The sequence below is a fragment of the Neopelma chrysocephalum genome, unplaced genomic scaffold (genome assembly GCF_003984885.1).
Source record: "Neopelma chrysocephalum unplaced genomic scaffold, ASM398488v2 Primary Assembly neopelma1_23b, whole genome shotgun sequence".
Classification (NCBI taxonomy): Eukaryota; Metazoa; Chordata; class Aves; order Passeriformes; family Pipridae; genus Neopelma; species Neopelma chrysocephalum.
The window spans coordinates 11,033,348-11,051,347 of NW_020897692.1; the positions used below are offsets into that span (position 1 = coordinate 11,033,348).

An 18,000-nucleotide genomic window follows, 5' to 3' on the forward strand; every position below is an offset into this window, starting at 1 on the left:
AAGGACACAGTATTTAGTGCAGATTATACAGGAATGCCCACTCTGACTAGAAACTTGGGGGTAGGGAAATTAGTTCAACTTACTTACAACTTCTGCAAGTTAATACTGACATGGTTTTGATTCAGAAAGCTATTAAGCCCCACAAGAAAGTTTACTGCCTTTATATTCATACTGCTGGCTTTATAGTTTCACAGTCAAAGGCATAACTGTACCGTCACTAAATAGTTTATTAACTTAGACACATTAAAAACACATACACTAAAAATGCAGTCAAGTTAAATCTTGATTTCTACATTATTAAAAACATTGCACAGGTTTGTAACTTGTACTCTGACAATGTCCATATTTACTCTCCTACCACAACAATACTGAGATCTTTCTTTTGCAGTTATTTTATAAATTGTACACTTCATAGTTAACTTGTAGGTTAGCACAGTTTAATTATATTTAAACAAATACTGCAAGACATTTGCTTGTACATTTAAATTTTCATAATGATCATTTTAATCATTAAATTACTTCCATTTTATTAGAGTTTTTTCACTAAAAAATAAAACTAAAATCTGCAGATGACATTTAACTCACGAGTTCATCTCCACCCTGTTAATTTGTCACACTTGCAACAGAAGAAAGACAGTCCCGTGGCCAACCTTTGTACTCGGATGGCTGTGAACCCAATCCATAGGCCACTCTGCAGCCTGGCAATGCCAAACGAACTGTAAGAAATTAGGTCGCCTCAAAGGTCTGTTCCCCTCCCCGAGACCAAGAGAGGACACAAGTCTCGACATACGACTTCTCTTCATCTTTGTAAAAAAAGGGCCGACAGTCAGCAACATTCAGATGAAGCAATAGGTAGCAACCATCCTTTTACAGAACCTCTCATCTATTAGTTTAGCTATTGTCGTCTTACAGGCCTTTGGTGGCATTTTCTAGTTCAGAACGTGAGGACCAAGCATCAGGCAAGCATCAACAATATATGTGCTGTACTGCAAGTTCTATCCAAGACCATTAAGGGGACAAACCTTTTTAAGTTTTCCTAGTCAGTAATGAACGCGAGTTACAGGAACTGGGTATCAGTTTTTGGTCGTACATGGTGCTGATACATGCTGCTCTCCAAAACCGCAGCCTGCAAAAGTACTTCATGGAGAAATACTCTAAGAGAAGATGTTTTTCCATTGCACTCCCAGTCATGCTAAGTTCGGCCAGTAAGGGCTGTAAAAATTTTATTTGCTGTGACAGCACAGAAATGTTCCTGAAGCAAAGAGGGGAGCTCAGTTGTAACTCTGTAGGGATGGAATTTCACAGAGGATGATACTAAAAAGGAAAAAACCAAACCCATAGAGGAAAGAAATTCCCATATCAGTGGATTTAAGGAAGTAAAGAACAGTCCAGAGGGATTTAACTGCACCTCGCCGGGAAGCTCCGGGTGTAGCAGGTCCGTCCCGCGGAGCGCTGGCGGGAGCGCTCACCCCGCCAAGGGCCCTTTCCGGCCCTTCCCCGCCCCGATCGCACCTGCCCGGCGGAAAGGGCGGCGGGGGGCAGCCAGGGGGCAGCGCCGCGGCCGGGCCGGTGGGCCGGCGCCTCTCCTGGGCGGCAGGAGGGCGCGGAGGGCGGCGGGGGCCGAGGACCCGCGTCCTTACCTGCTGCCGGTGCTCCTGGCGGTAGTGCTGCGCTCGCCGCCCCGCCCGCTGCCAGCCCTGCTACTGCTGCTACTGTCGCCGCGCCTGCTGCGCTGCTCTGCACCGCCCCCGCCGCTCGGCCCGGCCCGGCCTGGCCCGGCACGTCACCGCCACAGGGGCCGGCCGGGGGCGGGGGCAGCGCCGGCCGGGGCGGGGGCAGGCGGAGAGGCCGGCCCGGCCTTCCCTGCGGCCCGGGGCTGTCTGACAGGAGCCGTGGCCCGCTGTCTGCCAGTCCGCCCAGGCACTGCCGTGGCCGCCCCTCTGTGCGGGGGACACAGCACCCCGCAGCCCTGGTGGTGCAGAGGGGCTGGCTCGGGGACGCGCCTGGCTTGTGGCTGGGCCGTGGTTATTCTGGGAGAAGTTGGGTTTCTTCCTTTATTTTTACCAGCGCAGTTACAAAAAAAATCAGTTCTGGGTTGTCTTTGTCTTTCTTGACCATCGCCCCATAAAGAAAGGTGCAGAGCAGGTGGCGGCTCTCCCGCTGCGCAAGCTTCGGCAGTCAGAGGCTGTTTCAGCCCGGTTCCTCCACCAGGCTCCCCTTGTCTCTGTGCAGTCCCTGCCCTGTCCCCAGGGTGTTGCCCTGACAGATGTTACACGGGTGGGAGCAGCGACGGTCTCACGCGCTGCTTAGTGGCACAACAGCATCGCCCTGTCCCCGCTGTGGCTCCTGCGAGGCGACACAGGTGCCAGCCTGCCTTCCCACCGGACTCCGTGGTGGCTCTGAGGGATTTCCCTGGCATCTGTCAACACCCAGCTATTCATCCTGGTGGCTGGTGGTGTGAGAGTGGCCCAACTGGACGGCATTGCATCACGCTCAGCCCTGGCGTCACCACTGAGGGCACCCACAGCCGCCCCTCCCTGACCAGCCGTGCTGCAGCTCTGCGTCGCCTACCTGTCCCTTGGCTTTACCACGACTCATTCCTAGCGTCGCTAGCTGGTTTGTCAGCTTTCCTATAAACACTTTGCTTCTCTCCGCACAATACTTCACGAGTGGCACAATGACTTGACAATATGTGCAAAGCCTCCTTGTTCTCCACTTGATGATTCTTATATATTTTGCTGACAAAGGGAAACAAATGAGTTCATATTTCAAAATTTTGTGTTTTACCTAATTTTCCAGCCCTAGCTTTCTTTAGGCAGGGTATGCTTCACTGCATCCTTTTTAGGTGTTTGGACAACACCAGAGAGAATTGTGAATACAGCCTCTAGCTAATAAATAATTTAAACAAATTTCTTCCAGCCATATCTACCCCGTAGACATGATACTCATAACAATGCCTTGGCTTCTTTTAGGGGACAAAGAAAACTCAGGGAGAACCTGGAGAAACTCAGGGGTTTCTGTCAAGGATCATTATGGATGTACACATGGAAGGAAAATGGCAGTACACAAAGTGCATGAGTAATCCTACATCCTGGGCAGAGCATGGGTGGAGTTAAATCCTGTATCCAGATTAACATTCCTATGACTCCTGAAATGTGCTATGAGCTTGTTTTGGTTTTTAAAACATTCCACGTGCCTGCAAAGCAGCAAGGTGAATTTGACAGTTGCATCTTCACTTGACGTAATTTAGAAATGCTTAACAATTTAGACAAATCAAAATATTGTATAACTTCTAGAAAATGGGAGCTTGTCTCTGGCATTACCTTTCAGGGCAGTACCTGGTATGGTTAGCCTTACTTTTATTTGTAAAAGAGAGATAAGGATAATTGTTATCTGTGGGGAAAAAAGTGAATGAGCAAGTAAATGAAAATATAAATTTGCTGACTGGATAGAACCCCCTCTGTTAGCAAAACAGGATATAATGTCAGGAAACAGTCAACAAAATACTTCCAGTGTAAACAAGCCAATCGGTTTCCCAGTACCATGGAGGCCAAGCAGTGCTGAGCACTATCTCACCATCTGACATGATCTCCCTCATCAGGAGGAGCCCATCTCTACTCTCTCCTTTTTTTTTTTTCCGTGGGAAATTTAAAAATAACCCAGGACACAACAGCATCTGTTCTGTAAATCTTCTGGGAAAATACAGGAAAACTCACAAGTGAAATCTGAGTGCAAGAACTTCAAACTAAGCAAAGGGGGGGGAAGCGGAAAGAGAAAAACAAGGCAAAACACGTTTTACTGTACTTGCTTGTATGTAAGGAGGCAGGCAAGAAGCATTTTGAGTTTCATTCCTAGGAAAATTGGGCAACCCTTTGTCATTTCAGTCTAACCGAGGCTTTCCAGAACACCAGGAACAGTGCAGATGGGTAGGAGCTGCCACCCAGTTTTTGCTTAATAGCTGTATAAGGAGCAGATGCAGTTTGAGGCTAGGAGGGAGAGCAGAGTGCCTTCAGCATCATCTCCCCATTCCTCCCACACCTCAATGTGTCAAGCGGGGGCAAACAGCAGTGGAGGAGCATCCATTCACAAGCTGCAAGGCACAGATATGGTCTGTCAGCACAGCTGGCGCTCAGGGACAGGCTCAGACTGTACCCATCAGAACAGGAGGCTCTGTTGTGAGGAACGAGAGGTCTATTAGCACCATCTTAAATGTGTAAGCACCACATTCTGGATGGCCTACCAGAAATCCCATGAGTATACCAAAGGCAGAAAGATCACCAATACAAGGGCAGCACGACATTTTAACAGGACTAGTAACTGCACATATGCTTCTGCTGTAGCCCTGCTGCAGAGAACTGACAGTATTCCAGATATCCAAGGTGTCTGGGTTCAGCCATTTATTAAAATTGTATATTTTGATATGAATCCAGGTTGTTAGGGATTATAGCAAACAGTTTCTATCATTAAAGTTGCCATATATTTTTTAAAAATATATTTTAATTGTGTGAGCCACTGAGTTTTGTCAGAGCTAGTTTTGCAAGGATGAGCAGCTAAAGGACCCCAGGTGACTTCTCAGAAAACCCTGAGAAGATATCATGTATGTTTTAATTTAAAGAATATCATATAATGTCTTGGATATTTAAATTTCAATGAACATAAATTCTTATGTATAATTCAGTGGATCAAAATTCAGACCATTCAGTATAAATAAAAAAAGGTAAAGGCCTTCACACTTGCATGACTAGAAATTTCACTCCTGAGATGGTAGATCTCAAGTGCTTAGTACCATGAATGTTAAGTTTCTCTTCCTACACTTTATTATGAAAAATTAAATGCAAAAATCAGGTTTGTCATTGACTGCAAGCCTTTGCTGAATGCATCTCTCCATACGGAAAGCTTATTGTGTTTGAATCACGTTGGAATTAGCTACAGCAGTTGTACACAGCCCATGTAATGGGTAAAGTTCTGCCTGTAAGAATGTCCATGGGCACTAAAGACACAGCGAATGAGTTAATGAGGCCAGAAGTTCATTTACTTTACATGCTTTGTTGACATACTCAAGTGCATATGAATGTGATGTAATTACACTGTATCTGTGTAATGTGGTCATGTTAAATACTTCATGGCTTGCCAGCATCAACTCTTGGAGTTTCCAAACTGTAGAGTATTTTAGTTTAGCACTTCGATACTTCCTAAAATTACTTTCTATTTTTGCAAATAATTTCTGAAAAAAAAATAAACCTAAATTCACTGGTGTTAGAACTGTTTTAGAATTACCCATGCAGAGTTTACAAATGTGGCTATTATTTGTCTGGATAAAGAATAGCTTTCTCATATGTTTGCAAAAGAACATTTCTAACTGGCTCAAGGTTTAGCAGCTTATGTTTAGAGACAGAAAAAGAACAAGAAAATTTGCCGGGATTTTAGCAGTGGTAGATGACGTTCCTTTCAGGATCAACCTTTGGTTTCTTTCTGAGCAGGCTTACTCTAGATAAGCACCATTCATTTCCTTATCATGTAAATTATTTACTGGAAAATTGGTGTGTAAGTCTCACTTTATCTGCTTCCTTTCACTTAGTGTTATGTGCACATACACAATTCTCTGATTTTGACAGTAGTTAAATGATCCTTTTTTTTCCTCTCTTTCCCGTACAGTTTACATGAACACCTACTTTGACTACGCCTAATTTTTTTAATATTCCAACTTTTCCACAGGCCTTCTGTATTTCAAGAGCTTCTTACAAGTTGCAAAAAAATCAACATTATGTTTTAAGGTAAAAGCTCATTTTTAAAGTCTTCCTGTTTCATTTCAGTAGGTGAGTAGTTTCTTCTTTGACAACATGTTAGTTAAGGAAGGTTGATGGTTTTGCATTTTCAGCCCTACCAATGTTTGACTGTTTCTGAAGCTCTGTTTTTTTTTAATGGGACTAAGTCTCTTGGACTGGCCCTGTTTTTCAATTTCCTCTCCTTAAGGATAATTCAATTAAGCAAACAGATTATTTTGAATTGTGGGTAGCTCCAGAGAACTAAGCTTGCATAAAAAATAGCATGAAAGGAGGTAAGGGGAATCCCTGACTTGTGAACTCGTAATCCTTCTGACTGAAGTCCATTGCTTTTTGCTTTACTTTTGTGAGCAGATTCATTCTATAAACACAAATGGTGAGGACAGGAACATGAGATTACAGTACCCCAGGGTAGCTGGAAGATATTCCTGGAGTCATCCCAGTATTTGAAGACAGATGGATTCCATTCCTGGTACAACACACCCCATTGTCTCTGGGGAAACACTTTTCTTCTGTTTCTGCTGCAGCTTCTCTCTGACAAAGATATCATGGGCCCACTCTCACGCATATTTAAAAGTAGAATGGGCCCCCCTGGTTTAGATATTTCATCTGGAGAGGGAGGAGCTCTAGTGTAGGAATGAGAACCCAGTAAAAGCCACACAGATAACACATAATCGTAATTACCATAGAGCTGCGTTTTTTTAATTTTTGCTTCTTGCTCCCGCTCCCCCTCAATGCACTCTGTGGTCACCTATATGGATTTCCTTTTTGGTGATGAACAGCAGTTGCTGGTAAAATAACCACAGGTTCATCTGAAAAACAGAAATAGCCTGCAGTAAATAGGTAACCCGTAGATGTCAGGCATAGGGCTGTCCTTCCTTCATGGAGCAGAGGCTACTCACCTGCAGTTAAATGAACTTCAGTATGGATTCGGTTGATCATTGCACTGAGAGCTTCTCATACTTTTTAGCAAAGTGGAGACTTTTTTTAAGGAATTCTGTGAGGTTTATTAATTTGTAAATCTTTCTGTAAAGGCCACTGCTCATCTAGTGTGTTCCTAAACAACTGTGTCTTGTAAAACATAGTGTGAGGACTTTCCTTCCATCCCATTTCAGACATTTCCTTTTAGGCATTTTTAGCTTTAGTTTTTGAGCCAGTCTTGAGAAAGAAAAGTTTAAGAGGAGTAAGTGACCCCTTGAAATTCTAACACACCTTTGGGCAGGGACCAGAGGAGGTCTGGCAGTAATCTAATTCACAAAATATGGGGGGTCCAGCTGTAGTTCTCCTACTCTTCACATTGATCTAAGAAGCAAGAAAAAAATATACAAGAAACATGCTGCTAGGCTGAAAAGGAAGATTTCTAAGGCAGGAATGAAATTCTGCAAAGCTCTTGCAGGCACCTCCCTTCTGTCTAGCCTTCACTGTGCGGTTATTATACAGAACAGAGAAAGTTTAATTTACATTGCCTGTAGAATAAATCCACTCTCAAAGATGTAAACTATGTTGTTGATGCACTTGAATGCTACCAAAAGCACACACAGATTAAACTTGCCTCCCTGTACCCTTTCCATAGATTATCTTGAACCTCACCTGAGTGCTTTCCTGCTGGTGAGCAGCCCTTGAGCTGGGTTTTACACCCACACTTAGATTCCACTGCCAGCTCTTCAACCCTAAGACTTTTAGTACAGGATAAGGCAATCCTCACTGAGAAATTAAACACTCACTGTAGCTTGATGTTCTCTCCTGGTATGCTTATTTGGCCCAGAGAGTCCCAAATTGTCGAGTTCTGACTCAGTTACTAAATCTGCTAATAATGTGCATCACCTATCTGTTCACAAACTGTTCTTGGAATTGCAAGAATACTCAAATTACTCTAGAAAAATAGCAGGTAGCAAAAAACTACTGTATTTTTCTTTCAGTTGCTTATAATACCTTCACTAAGCTTCAGCTGCTCAGTTTAAAATTTTCCAAATTAGATATTTGCTGCAAATTGAATGGTAGCTAAAATGGTTCTCCTCACATTGTTAAAGAACAGTAACACTAATTAAGCTTTGCAAGAAAGTTGCCTGCAGACTTGTAGCATAGATTTAAATTTGGCAAGCAAGTTGTATTTTATGCCAGAGACGTGCCTTTTGCCCACAGTCTTGCAATGCAACAAGTTTAGCAAAGCTGTGAACTTGCGATGAGTGTTAGCTGTGGGTGGCTTTGACCCCTGTATCTTCATTCTCAGAACAGCACATCTGGAACTGCAGCTGGAACACTGCAACTCCCATTGCTGTGCTGCCCAGGATTTCCTTTGCAACGCCCTTGCACCAGACGGCTTTGTCACACCAAGTACAGGAATTGAGAGCAAACTCACAGAATCACAGTGTGGTTGAGGTTGAAGGGGACCTCTGGAGGTCATCTGGTCTGACCCCCTGCTCAAGCAGGGATCCCTAGAGCCAGCTGCCCAGGACCATATCCAGACAGCCTTTGAATATCTCTGAGGATGCAAATTCCACAGCCTCTCGGGGCAACCCATGCTGGTGCTCGGTCACCCTCACAGTAAGAAAGTGTTTCCTGATGCTCAGAGAGAACCTCCTGTATTTCAGTTTGCACCATTGCCTCTGGTCCTGTCACTGGGCACCACTGAAGAGCCTGGCTCCATCTTGTTTACGTCCTCTCTTCAGGTATTGATACATGATGATGAGATTCCAACCTGACCCTTCTGTTCTCCAGGCTGAACACTCCCAGCTCTGTAAGCCTCTTCTCATAGGAGGAATGCTCCAGTCACTTAATCACCTTTTGTGGCCCTTCACTGGACTCTCCCTAGTATGACCATACCTCTCTTGTACTGGAGAGCCCAGACCGAGATACAATACTCCATGGGTGGCCTTAACAGTGCTGAGTAGAGGGGAACCTCCCTTGATGTGCTGGTGACTCTTCCCAGTGCAGTCCAGGATACTCAGTGCTTTCTTTGCAGCAAGGGCACGTTGCCAGTTGATATTCAACTCTTTGTCCACCAGGACCCCCAGGTCCTTTTCTGCAAAACTGTTTACCAACCATTAGGCCCACAGCATGACCTTGTACCTGCAGTTGTTCCCCACCAGGGGCTGGACTTTGAGCTTCCCTTTGGAGATTCCTATCAGCCCATATCTCCAGCCTTTTGAGGTCCCCTCTGCCCCTCTGGCAGCACAGCCCTTCAGGGTATCAGCCACTCTTCCCAGATTAGTATCACCTGCAAACTTGCTGAGGGGACCCTCTGTCCCATCATCCAGATTGTTAATGAAGGTATTGAACAGTAGTGCCAATATTCACCCCTAGGATGCACTGCTGGTTACGGGCCTCCAACTGGACCTTGTACCATGGATCACCACCCTCTGGGCCCAGATGTTCAGCAGTTACTCAATGCATATGTTTGCTCATCCAGCCCATACCTCCTCAGCCTCTCTGCTGATGTTGGCAACACAGGGTCATGGAGGAAAAAGACAGCAGCAGCCATTTTTCTGGAGTGCAGACTGAAGAACTGAGCTTAGAGACATGGTAAAAGATTGACAGATGTAGAGCCAAGAGAGACTGGGAGAAGAACCAGTGCAGAAGGGATTTCATCAGAGGTTTGGAATGAGGGAAAACAGCAAGGGGCAAATGGTGCTTGGGCAAAATCTGTAACAACTACCAGAACAAGTTCTCCTCTCTGATGTTTTCCTCTAGGTAAGCTAGAAAATTACAACATACTATGACTGTCTATGGAGTAACAAAAATGAGAATTGTGGAATTAGTTCTACAAGTGACCATCATATACTGACAATGGAAGTCAGAAAAGCCAAAATGTGCAAAATGCAAAATAGTGTATGCACTGAGACAAACACAAGCACTAGAAAGGTAGAAAACATTCAAATATTGTTAAATTGTACAAGGAGCCTTAATTTAGTCCACTTGCATGTACATACTTCTATGTGATCACATGTAGTGTTTTCTCCAGACACCACTTCTCTCAATGAATGCTAAATCAGTGTTTAGGGAACTTAAAATTTCACAGTAAAAACAACTATGAGCTGTATTATTCCTGTTGTTCTGTGAGAAGATAATGAAAAAAATCATCTTTGTGAAACCATCTAAATATTGGTTTTCAAATATGAACACATGACCCATTGCTACAGGAAAATTATCCAATATTCGGCAAGTTACTTAAACATATTTTCCAGTGGTTATTAGCTATGTTCGTATATTCAGGTGCCCAACTTTAGATGCTTAGGGTAAGATTTGCCAGAGTTTGTAAACCCACGGAAATCAAATGACAGCGCTATGTAAGTACTGTAGAAAGCACTCCAATGTGTAAAGAACAGAGCAAAAACTGGAAAACAGAATTAAACAGTCACTTCAATTCTGGCTTCTGATAATCTCAGGTCAATAAAATGTCTAGGCAAACAGTTCTAACTACAAAATCCGTTTCTCTCAAGTACCTAAATAAACAGCAAGCATCTTTTTAAGCTAACTTTTAAATGCTCCCAAGTGAGAGTAGCTGGAGTATGAATTTCAGCAGTTTAGAGTAGCTTAACTTAGTTAAACTACAACACTTTTAATCTCCTCCCCTAAGCTTCAGCATTCAACTTGCAAAATGGAGATAATGACATCAAGCAACTCTGACTGTGGACAGAGTAAGAGCGAAGCCAAGTTCACCCTGTCTAGCTTCTAACTGGTCTGAAAAAATTTAGCATCTGAATAAAGGCACTTGAATTCAACATTGTCCCTAGGAAAAGGGAACCTCCATTGACTCTGAGAACTAACTTACTTGCTTTTCACAGATGACCAAGACACAGGAATGCAATTTAGATACTCAAATCAGGCTGACTACACTGCATCCAAATTCAGTAACCATGTATGAAAGACTAACAGAGTAGAATGAAAAAGTCACAAAAATGACTGTACAATAAGGTGTAGAGACAAATGAGCTAATAAATTCTTTCAGAGATCACTCCTTTGCAAAACAAAGGCCTGGTTTAGGCCTGGCTTCTGCGGGGTGAGAGGGGAGAGCTCTATGACTTTTTAATTAAATATCATATCATAAGCTGTCCATACAAACACATCCAATACATTACTACAGATATTTTTTTTAAAATGTCTTCTTGATTCTGGAACCTTAACAACCATTTACAGTGCAAATTTTGTTTGAAGTCTAGAAATTTCAGTGGTCTTTTGGATGGGAGGAAGCTGTGCAACTTCTCACAGCCTTTTATTGCCCTTTTGTAACACAGACAGATCTTATTACAATACTGTTTACAAAGCAGTTTAAGTTTCAGAACTGAGGAACATTTAAGTAAGAAATATATTCCATTTGTTTGCATTCCAGTACAACTTATGTCCTATTTCTGTGAGAAATGTGTCATGCTTTTAATAGTGTTCTTTGGGGTTAGCCTGTCTGATTTTCTTGTACTACAGAACTGACACACTATCGGGCATATTACTGAATATATTACATAGCATGAAGTAAATTTCCAGGCCTGAAGTTATGAAGTCCTCTAGAATTAAAATAATTACTCTATTTTCAGTCTGCTACATAAACAGTGCATTCATCAAGGCCAGGTTGGACAGGGCTCTTAGCAACCTGTTCTATTGGGAGGTGTCCCTGCCCACAGCAGGGGAGTTGAAACTAAGTGATCTTTCAGGTCCCTTCCAATCCAAACGATTCTGTGATCCTAAGATCTTTGGATCATAGAGCTTTAAATTCCCAACCAAGTATTTCCTGAGAGTTCCTATAATTAATGTCATAGGTTTGCTCCAATATACAGTAATATCCCTGTCCAGGCTACCACTGCACTTCTTACATACACGTAAAGATATGGGAAACACAATGTTAGTTTTCCAGAATTCCAGTCAGGAAGGACAAGCCTGATGTAAACAGGTCGTGTCACAGAGCTTGATTTAAAAACTGTTACATCTGGAGGACGTTGGGGGCAGAGGTTTGTGTAAGAGTTTGCAAACTACTGCTGTGAGACGGCATCAGAATATTTAGTTGTATTTAGTACATTTAGTTGACATCACTATATATGTAAAATTAAACTAAGTTCATAAACTCAGAAATATGTTTAAAAAGATAGTTTTGTGTAAATAGTTGATAAATTTCCATAAGTTGAACCACTGGGGAAATCTAACATGTTTTAATTTCTGGGTTAGAGACCAGAGTCTAAACAGACTCTTCACACAGGAAACACAGGCTGGTTGGAGCACAGTGCTCTTCCCCTAAGTGTACTCCTCACAGCTTATGGGGGAACAAATACTCAGCTGAATCAAACTAGTCTGGCTCCCATTAACCTTATCCAGTCAACCTGCAGTAAAAGAGAATCTGGTCCTGAAGATGGAATTTGTAACTATCATATAAAACTGTGACATTGCACAAATGGACACAGCTGCTATGTGGATTTGACTATTCTATTAAAATAAACCATCTACTTATAAAGTACAGTCAGCCTCATTCTGTGGTTGTTTTTCTCATATAGAAGAATCTTTTATTTAAAAATTAATAGTTTTCATTTCTCCCACTCCTGAATTAGTTTATCTGATGCTTGTTTTGGGTAAAGTTATACCCCAAAGAACTCTCTCTAGAGTTAGATAATAACTAATAAGCACTAAAAACTAATAAATAAGGAGGGATGAAAAAGAAAAACAAACCAGATATGGCAGGTTTCTGTCTCATTTACTAGAATCTGGATACTTTGAAATCCAGATAACCTTTTGTTCACATATATTCATTTATGAATATAGCTCGTGTATTTTTAAGCATCACACATCACAAACAGCACTACTTACTCTTCCCCTGGGACATCAACTATGAGCCTCATTAAAAAAAAAAAAAAAAAGGGAAAAAAATAAGATCTAGCAAAGACATAGCCTGGCTGTTTAAAACTAGGTTGCAGCTAGCCATTACTCTCATAGCTGAATAAGGAATCCCTAAGGTATGGTGTACATTGCCCAGTTTCCTTTTGTAACCACAGGGTTGCAGGAGTCCGTGCGCAAATTTGTTAAGAGCAAGCAAAATCAAGTCTGTCAGAAAATTACAAGAGACCACAACAGACAGAACAGTCACCTTCCAGATTACATCCTCCCTTAACCAGACTGGAGCCTACAAAACAGACATCTTTCATTGCATCTTTGAGCAGGCATGATTAAGCAAAAAGGATTTAGTTTAAAAATATGGTGGTGAAAGATAAGTAAAATGGCTGTTACCTCACCTCTTACTGTTTCAAAGCTGTGGTTTGTAACATCAGCTCCCCTTTGATTTCCAGAAGTAGATGGGAAGAGTCAAAAGACTTGGGGAGAAGTACCTTTGTGAACCCAAGTCACTGCACAGAGGTTCTTTATGGGCACTGCGTATGCAACATTGAAGAAAGACTGTTACAAGAAGTATCATACCAAAATAAAAATAAAATCTTTTACCCACACTCCTGTAGCTCTCCTCATCATGGCCCCAAGAATCAGGACTGCAAAGAACAAGCACCTTTATAGCTACTTCTGTTCCAATGCTAAAACACGAGCATCACGTTATCAACGTAAAGCTTTAACCAGTGACTGAAATGACATTCTATTTAAAAATCTGAGGGAAAATATTACAGTGGGTTGCAAAACTAAGGAAACTGCTGCAGTTTGTTTATAAGAGAAGACCAGTAGTTCACTCTAGTGAACTACTATTAACTATGTTAATGGGAATTAAAAATCATACATGGTCTGCTTAACTCATTTGCTATGAAAGACATTAAAAAAAAAATCAACAGCACAGTTTCCTTATCTTGGTGTAAAGCTTTCTTGATTTTTCACTCTTTTTTTACTGAATGTTTTGGAAGTTAGATTCTTCCAAGACAAGAATGTAAGTGCAACCTCAAAAATCAACAACACACTTCTTCTGTTTGAAGTCTCTGGTCTTTAAAGAGTGTGCTCAGTCTCTCAAGCAGGAAAAATAGAACTGTCACAAGGGACTACTTAGATGTCTCTTCTGCTTTTGCAGCTATCCTGCAAATGTGCACCAGAAGTACATGCATTTTTAAAGCTAAGTAATCTAAAACTTTAGTAAGAATTCCTAACTGTTATTCTACCCAACATGAAAAACAATACAAACAGATACATTTAATTAGGTGGCCAACTGATACCTTACACTGCAAAATGCAGTCAGGTTACTTTTAAAGCATTTGTAATCCTAAATCTTCTGAAGGAATATACAACATATACTTTCCATAGAGTGTATGTGCTGTCATATAATTACTAAATAAACATATCTAGTCCCCACCCCACTAACTTCCACTCAGTAAATCTGATTCAGAAAACACACTGGTAAAACTTGTTGAGTTGCAAAACACTGCAGCGTTGCCCACCACCATGTTAAGAACACTTATCAAGCACATGCAGTAGTGAGCTTGTTAAACCAAGCCAGAAAGGCTTTAAATAACTCATTCTTAATTCTGTAGGTTTTTTTCTATTAATGTCACATTTTATTAAAAAAATAAGTTTCCTATATTTAACATGTATAGTAGCTTGCTGTGACTGAAGATCTTGAGACCTTTAACATTAAATGACAGTAAATCCAGCACTTTCTTCACAGCTTTGAAAAAGGGGAAGAAGAAAGGATGAAGGGAAGGACAGGAAACAGGAAGGAAAAGGAGGAAGCACCAGGCCATTCCTAGCAAGAGAACCAAACAGTTCTACAGCATCAAAATATGAACCTGCATCACAAACGTTAGAAAAAGGAAAACTATTATAATTGACCAAATGTAGAGATATTCCATATAATTAGAACATAACATTGGGAAAGACTAGACTGGGAAGGAATACATTCTATTTGCAACTGTCTCTCCTCTATTTCCAAGAAATGATTTTCCTTCCTTCTCTACAAGCCATTGCTGATTTACTCGCAGTTGTATAAACTACTATTCCAATATGTCAGTGGTGCTAAAGCCAGACACACAAGATGCTGCAGTTCCACAACCTGGAACTATTTTATCCCTGATTTTCCCCAACAATGACAAGAATACTGGGTGAGTTTGAAGGAGGAAACAACTTGGAGATGTGCACATTACATATTTAATTTGTAGTCCAGAAGATTGCCCCCAAATACTTTGAACAAGAAACCTGCACAGCAGTCACCTCTCACATAAAACATATATGTGGTGCTTACATATTCTCCGTGGGGCCCAGGGTTTATGAGGAGAGAAACAAGGAAACAAACAACTCCCCGAAATCCCACAGGTTATCTGTGCAAAAGATCAGCAGCTCATGGTTGTATTGCTCTAGGTGCAACCACTCTGCCTTGATGAGAGAACCCCTCTGCAAACAGAGGGTGTCCCAGAGAGTCCTCTGTGCAGGAATGCCCTGGAAGTAATGTCATTAGCAGCCATGTTTTCAGGGTTTAGCGAGAATGAAAACTCACGGAGACCATGAAGTACTTGGTTAGACTTGGTGTTGTATACAAAAATAAATCTCAAGGGACAGAGTTCAGCTAATGAACTCTCTGCTGCTTCTCTTTGGGAGAATCAAATGGTAAATGGCATTCCCAGTAGAAAAATCAGGAGAGTAAATACTATCTGCAAGGAGGGACAGAAAATCCCTCTCTACCCCAAACAAATTCCTTCCTGGGAAGAGACACGTTCTGGTTACCTTCAAAGATATCTATATTAGTAGAAAACTGGAGATAACATACCCTTCCATGAACTTTCTCTCACTTTCCTCACTTGAATGCCAAAGCCTTTCTAGAACAAAGATAAAAGGCTATGTTTGCAGTTTAAGCAATGATGGCATTTGAGATTGTTGTAAAATCAAAATAAACTGGAAATATCCAAACAAATCCCAACATTAGTCGGATGCTACCTAAAGCCAAGAACAAACAAGCAAGCAATGAACACTGGCATTTTGGTTTTTTGCGTGGATATTACAAAAAATAGTAATCATACACTTTTTTTCTTTTTAAATGTTCATTACTTAGATAAAGCACGTATGAATGTAACATTCAGAATTGTAACATAGAAAATGTAATATGGGCAATCTGCTATTCCAAGTACACTTACCAAAATACAATTTTATAATGAAGAAAGTCTCAAAATACACCTGTACAACAACTGGGATCCACAAAATATGATTTAATAGAATCACTCAAGATCACTTCATTGAAACCACTTTTATAATACTGTTTAAAGAGTCACCTCTGGTCAAAGAGCATTCTCTCCCTTTTCCTAGCCCATCCCACTAAAGCAAGGGTTGAATTGTAACTGCAATGCATATCTTTTAAAACCCTAAATCTGAAGCAGTCCTATGAACTATGACACTGCCTACACTTAGATACGGGGAGGATGGGAATCACCCTCTCTGAGGCCATGGTACATTGAAACACTTACCCATATTATTGTCTGTAGCGCAAGCAGAATAATCTTGTAAAGGGCAATTAAATAGGATCAAAAGATGAATTAATTATCTCACTACCAAATCATTCCCTATGTGTTACTTAAGCCTGTAACATTACAATGTTACTGAAAAAGAAAAAGGTAACCATTTTATCCTATATTTTCTTTATTTGCTTTATGTTTAGAATTTGCTATTTAACTTCTATTAACAGAAATACATATAACAAAAGCTCCCTATCAAGTGGAAAAAAAGTAATTACAAATGCTGAAAAAGTTGGCCTCATTAACATATGTACAGACTCACTTACTTAATACACATCTTTGTGGGAATTAAACCATTTTATGACACACATTTATACAAGCATTAAACATTCCCAAGTAATTTTTAGCAGAGAATATGCCAAATCTTTAGTCTGGGCAGACAAAAATGTAGATTTCAGTTTTGATTGTGGAACTAACATGCAACATTCAGTCTGAGCTGCTGTTGGTAAGTTGTTCTGTCTTTTCCTGCAAAACTGAACTTGGATCTCTTTGTCCCTTCTTTTCCTTGTTCTGCTGTTCCTGGAGCTTCAGGATTAATTTTCGTATTTCTTCTCTTTTTGTTTTCATTCTTGGGCGTGGAAACCAGTCTGTTAAATTCATTGGTAGCTCAAAACTCAAAATGGGGTTCTGAAAAGAAAGGTCATTTGGATATTAATTAAGGAGTTACAACCTAAAAGACTGAAGAAAACTATAGTGAGTAAAAGTTCCAAGCTTCATTCCATCAGAATGGAACAAAATTTCTACAATTTCTGTGTTTTGTACATGCACAATTATAGTAAAAGTCAATCCACCTTCAGTATGTTACAGAGTAAAGTTCATCCAGATCACAGTTCTGATTTTAAGAAGGCCCGAACAATCTACTCGTTTTGCTACATCTTTTAGACAAAGCATTTGACTGCATAAATTTGTAAAACTGATCTAATAAAAAAAAAAAAGGACAGAAAATTACTGTAAAGATATAAGACATTTTTTAAGAATGACTAACATAAAAATCTAGAGCTGATTAGGAATCCATAAATAAACATTCCTGTTCTTATAAATAACCTTTAGGACCACAAAGAACTAGGAAAGTCAGTTTTAAATTTCACCCTAAAAAACAAAGCCCCCGGCTACCACCAGCACTTTTTATACTTACATTCTGTTGTCTTGCTAGAGATCATTCATTCAAAGAATTACAAGAATATACTATGAGACATTATCTATGCCCCTTCAGTGATACTGTACAGCAACTGTATTCTAATGAAATGACAGCTTGTGGAATAGTGTTTTCTCTCAAAGAAACTCCTCCTTTTGTTTATTCCAGTTTACATCATTAACAGGGTTATTTCACATTCATCACTGAGGTACCACCAGCAAGGCTGCTTGTGAAGAACACTAGTGAACACTGCACAGGAAGGTGTCGGTGCCGGATGCTGCACTGGATGCTGCACTGGCTGTCCCTGCCGGGCTGCAGCACCTGCCCGGCCCCGCTCAGTGGCCCCACGGCGGCCCCTGGCGGCCACTGCCCGGACCCCCTACACCGCCCCAGGGAAACGTGGGCCACACACTGGGCAGGGCCTGATGTAATTCAGCAATCAGTTTGCAAGAAGGAATGGGCTAAGATTATTGAAATTTGGTGGCTTCTCACACTCCTGGTATACAAAACAGGAAGCACTTGGCTATAAGTTCTATGCTCTCATGGACTCACTGGTAAAAGCAAAAGCTTTTGTCTTCCATTAGCATGAATGCACTCTGCTCTCGTGTAAAGTAGGAACGAGGGGAGGGTTGAGGAATGAAGAAGTAGCTGCCAGCCTTCCCAGGAAAGGGGTAGCTAC

The 18,000-nt window shown here is 41.3% G+C and overlaps 2 protein-coding genes across 7 annotated transcripts in view; both read right to left on the minus strand.

Annotated features, from left to right (window-relative positions):
- MYO6 (myosin VI) overlaps window positions 1-1,726 on the minus strand; it is a 108,364-nt gene extending 106,638 nt beyond the window's left edge. For all 4 annotated transcript variants that reach the window (XM_027696966.1, XM_027696958.1, XM_027696948.1 and 1 more), the window contains exon 1: window positions 1,641-1,726. The gene's annotated coding sequence lies outside the window, so the exon portion shown is untranslated. The remainder of the gene's footprint in view (window positions 1-1,640) is intronic.
- Window positions 1,727-14,220: 12,494 nt separating this feature from the next.
- Window positions 14,221-18,000, minus strand: part of SENP6 (SUMO specific peptidase 6) — a 78,050-nt gene continuing 74,270 nt past the window's right edge. For all 3 annotated transcript variants that reach the window (XM_027697052.1, XM_027697043.1, XM_027697060.1), the window contains one exon: window positions 14,221-16,813. In XM_027697052.1, coding sequence (XP_027552853.1) covers window positions 16,613-16,813 — 201 coding nt within the window. In that variant the 3' untranslated portion in view covers window positions 14,221-16,612. The remainder of the gene's footprint in view (window positions 16,814-18,000) is intronic.